Raw genomic sequence first — 4,009 nt, 5'->3', positions numbered from 1 at the left:
TCTGCTCTGGTGGGGATGGTGGGGCCACACCAAGCTCTGCTCTGGTGGGTCACGCCAAGCTCTGCTCTAGTGGGGATGGTGGAGTCACGCCAAGCTCTGCTCTGGTGGGTCCCAGGGTTTGCACATTGTCCTTTGGCTCCATGCTGCACTAGATGGGAGCAGTGAGTACACAGCAGGCAAGGACACACACAGTGCTTGCTCCCCTAAGTCCTGTAACAGCATAATGTATATGGGGGACAGATGCTTAGCTTCCTAACTCTGTTATACGCTCACCTCCTGAAGTGTGCCCTAGCCCTGTTACACACTCCCCTCCTGAAGTGTGCACCCTAACCCTGTTACACACTCAGCTCCTGAAGTGTGCTTCCTAGCCTTGTTACACACTCAGGTCCTGAAGTGTGCACCCTAGCCTTGTTACACACTCAGTTCCTGAAGTGTGTGCCCTAGCCCTGTTACACATTCAGGTCCTGAAGTGTGTGCCCTAGCCCTGTTACACACACAGGTCCTGAAGTGTGCACCCTAGACCTGTTACACATTCAGGTCCTGAAGTGTGTGCCCTAGCCCTGTTACACACTCAGGTCCTGAAGTGTGCACCCTAGCCTTGTTACACACTCAGGTCCTGAAGTGTGCACCCTAGCCCTGTTACACACTCAGGTCCTGAAGTGTGCACCCTAGCCCTGTTACACACTCAGGTCCTGAAGTGTGCACCATAGCCGTGTTACACACTCCCCTCCTGAAGTGTGCACCCTAACCCTGTTACACACTCCCCTCCTGAAGTGTGCACCCTAACCCTGTTACACACTCACCTCCTGAAGTGTGCACCCTAGCCGTGTTACACATTCCCCTCCTGAAGTGTGCACCCTAGCCTTGTTACACACTCAGGTCCTGAAGTGTGCACCCTAGCCATGTTACACACTCAGCTCCTGAAGTGTGCACCCTAACCCTGTTACACACTCAGCTCCTGAAGTGTGCACCATAGCCCTGTTATCCGCTCACATTTTCTTATTTATTTATTTACTTATTTATTTTGTTGATATATGGCTTTGGAGACACTCACTTGAGGGAAGATAAATGATTTTCTAAACATGAGTCATTGTTCTAATGGATGAAAATCACCTAATAAATAGAGGCAAACAACCTTTCTAAACAAGTTAATATGTAATGAAAAGAATTATTTAATTTGCTTTTAATAATGCAGTAGATGAACGGCACATAGAGGAATACCGCATTGAAGTAATACTAAAACCACATCAAAATAAGCTTTTCTTATTAAACTCCAAATTATACTTTTGTTGTGGGGACTTCATTGAAATGCTTTGCTTTGTGAGATGATGCAGGCGGTAAACACATTTGCCAATGAAGTCTGATGGCCAGAGTTCGATCCCCAACTCTGGCAGAAAAGCTGGGTGCAGTGACACTTGGCTCACATCTATGAATCCAGCACCCCTCTGGGAGATGAGAAGTAGAGGCAGGACAGTCAGCCAGATACACACAGCACAGCAGGTGGGAGAACAAAACTAACTCCTGGTCTCTGTGCACACCATGGCTCTCTGTGCCCAAATCCAGACATGCACACCATGGCTCCCCATGCCCAACCAGACATGCACATGCACTCAAAATTCTACAACTTAAAAATGAGTGGATACATGCAAGATTCTGTGTTTAATAATGAAATCATTGAGGAATCAGTAAAAGGTATTCAGTTAAAATATAGAAATAAAATGCCTGTCTTAATGTTTGCCTTTCCCTCTTAGGTTTCTGGACTATTTGTCTGATCTCTGTGTGTCCAATAGCACGGCCATCCCCGTCACTCAGGAGCTCATCTGCAAATTCATGCTGAGCCCTGGCAATGCGGACATCCTCATTCAGACAAAGTAAGCTGCCCCATGGAGGTGTCTGTCAGAACATCCCTGGCTGAAGTGTGAGTCTTAACGGATTCTGCGTGTCGTTGGTCTCCAGGCTGGTGTCCATGCAAGTGGAAAACCCCATGGACAGCTCCATCCTTCCTGATGATGTTGATGACGAGGAGGTTTGGCTTTACTGGATTGACAGCAACAAGGAGCCTCATGGCAAGGCCATCAGACACCTTGCGCAGGAAGCTAGGGAAGGCACCAAAGCTGACCTAGAAGTTCTGACCTATTACAGGTACTGGGGACACTCAGCCTCCCATCGTGTGATCACAGGGAGTGCTTCTCTCAAACCTCTGAGAATTACAGATACAGTAAGAGAGCATTTAAAAATCGTGTCAGAGGTTGGTTGCTCAAATGGTTAAGACCACCTAAAAATTTCAAGATGAAAGTTAACACCCGTGCTTTCCACTTATATTTTCTGGTAAGCTTTTGTGCAGGAAGGCATTTCTTCCCGCTGCTGATGGGTTGTAGGGGCAGACAAGAAGCAATAAGACCTTGGCTGTGGTCTGTGGGAAAAGAGGGGCTGAGTGAGATGGATCTGGTGGCAGGAAGTGGCAGTGGGTTAAGATGGGCTCTTGTGAACACATGCTCTTCTGAACTCAAAAGGGGCAGGTGTCTGTAGCTCTTAAAAGTCACCTGTGTTTAATAGCAAAAAGCAGAGGGGTTCTTCAGGGGTCAACATGTGGGGATTAGTAACCTAATTTGGAGAGGTAGGGCTGACAAGATAGTTCAGTGGGTAGGTACACTTGTCAGGCAAGCCTGACAACCTGAATTTGATCCCTGGAGCGCATGGTAGTAGGAGATAACCAACTCCCAATGTTGTCCTCTGACCTCCACACAAGTGATGTGGCACATGGACGCTCTCCTTCCCCTTCAAAGACAACAGCAGCAGCAGCAGCAGCAGCAGCAGCAGCAGCAGCAGCAGCAACAACTGTTAATGGCTATTTGAATTTAAGGGATAAAACCCAAGGCAGAAGTTGGTGAGAACCAGGGAAGGATAGGGAATTAGAGTCTCCCTGTTTCTGTATATCTCAAAACCAAGTGAGTTGGGCATTCTTAATTCTAGAGGCTGAAGAATCTGTTGGTAGTACCCTGTGGAATGATCCTGTTTTCTTTTCAAACCAAGTAGGGACAAAGTCAGTGTGGATTCTAGAGACCTGTCCCCATCCCAATAGAGACTGGGGAAGGTAGAGAGAGGTGACTTCATATGACTCACTGTCCATTACAGGCTTGGTGGATTTGATCTTAGGACAGAAAGCCTGGCCTTGAGAGGCTGTAGTAACAGGACAGAGTAAGAGCTGAGTTGTCATTTATCCACAAAGAATTTGACTCCGTGTTCTAAGTGCTAACTAACAGTTGTCACGCCCAGAGGCTGGCTCTGCTTGTCTGTTAGGGCCAGGACGGCTGTGAGAGGGATACTGTAACGTGTCTCATGCATTTAGGTACCAGCTCAACCTCTTTGCAAGGATGTGCTTGGACCGCCAGTATCTGGCCATCAACCAGATTTCAACACAGCTGTCTGTAGACCTGATCCTGCGGTGTGTGTCTGACGAGAGTCTGCCCTTTGACCTCCGAGCATCTTTCTGTCGACTCATGCTCCACATGCATGTTGACCGGGACCCCCAGGAGTCTGTGGTACCCGTTCGCTACGCCCGGCTCTGGACTGAAATCCCCACAAAGATCACCATTCATGAGTATGTTTGGAAACCTCATATCTTAGTTAAGAGTCACAATTGTTGTGATAAAACACTATGACCAAACTAACTTGGGGGAGGAGACTTGATTTGGCTTATACTTCCATACCACTGTTTGTCCTTGAAGGAAGTCAGGATAGCAACTCAAACAGGGCAGGAACCTGGAGTCAGAAGCTGAGGGATAGGCCATGGACAGGTCTTGCTTACTGTCTAGCTAGCTCCCTATAGCTTGTTCAACCTGCTTTCTTATAGCACCCAGGACTACCAGCCTAGGGGTGGTACCACCTGCAATGTGCTGGGAGCTCCCCATCAATGACTAAGAAAATGCCCTACAGTTTTCCTAGACCCTGATCTTAGGGAGGTAGGTTCTTTTTGTTTGGTTGGTTTTGTTTTTTGTTTTTTGGTTTT

At 47.6% G+C, this 4,009-nt stretch overlaps 1 protein-coding gene across 1 annotated transcript in view; it reads left to right on the top strand.

Annotated features, from left to right (window-relative positions):
* Positions 1–4,009, top strand: part of Itpr2 (inositol 1,4,5-trisphosphate receptor type 2) — a 421,140-nt gene that overhangs the window by 137,719 nt on the left and 279,412 nt on the right. The window contains exons 17-19 of the mRNA XM_031383897.1: positions 1,752–1,871; positions 1,957–2,142; positions 3,350–3,601. Of these exons, the coding sequence (XP_031239757.1) occupies positions 1,752–1,871; positions 1,957–2,142; positions 3,350–3,601 (558 nt within the window). The remainder of the gene's footprint in view (positions 1–1,751; positions 1,872–1,956; positions 2,143–3,349; positions 3,602–4,009) is intronic.

The sequence above is a fragment of the Mastomys coucha genome, unplaced genomic scaffold, assembly GCF_008632895.1.
Source record: "Mastomys coucha isolate ucsf_1 unplaced genomic scaffold, UCSF_Mcou_1 pScaffold20, whole genome shotgun sequence".
Taxonomy (NCBI): Eukaryota; Metazoa; Chordata; class Mammalia; order Rodentia; family Muridae; genus Mastomys; species Mastomys coucha.
The sequence above is the reverse complement of the archived record's forward strand: the minus strand, read 5'-3'. Positions and strand labels throughout refer to the sequence as shown.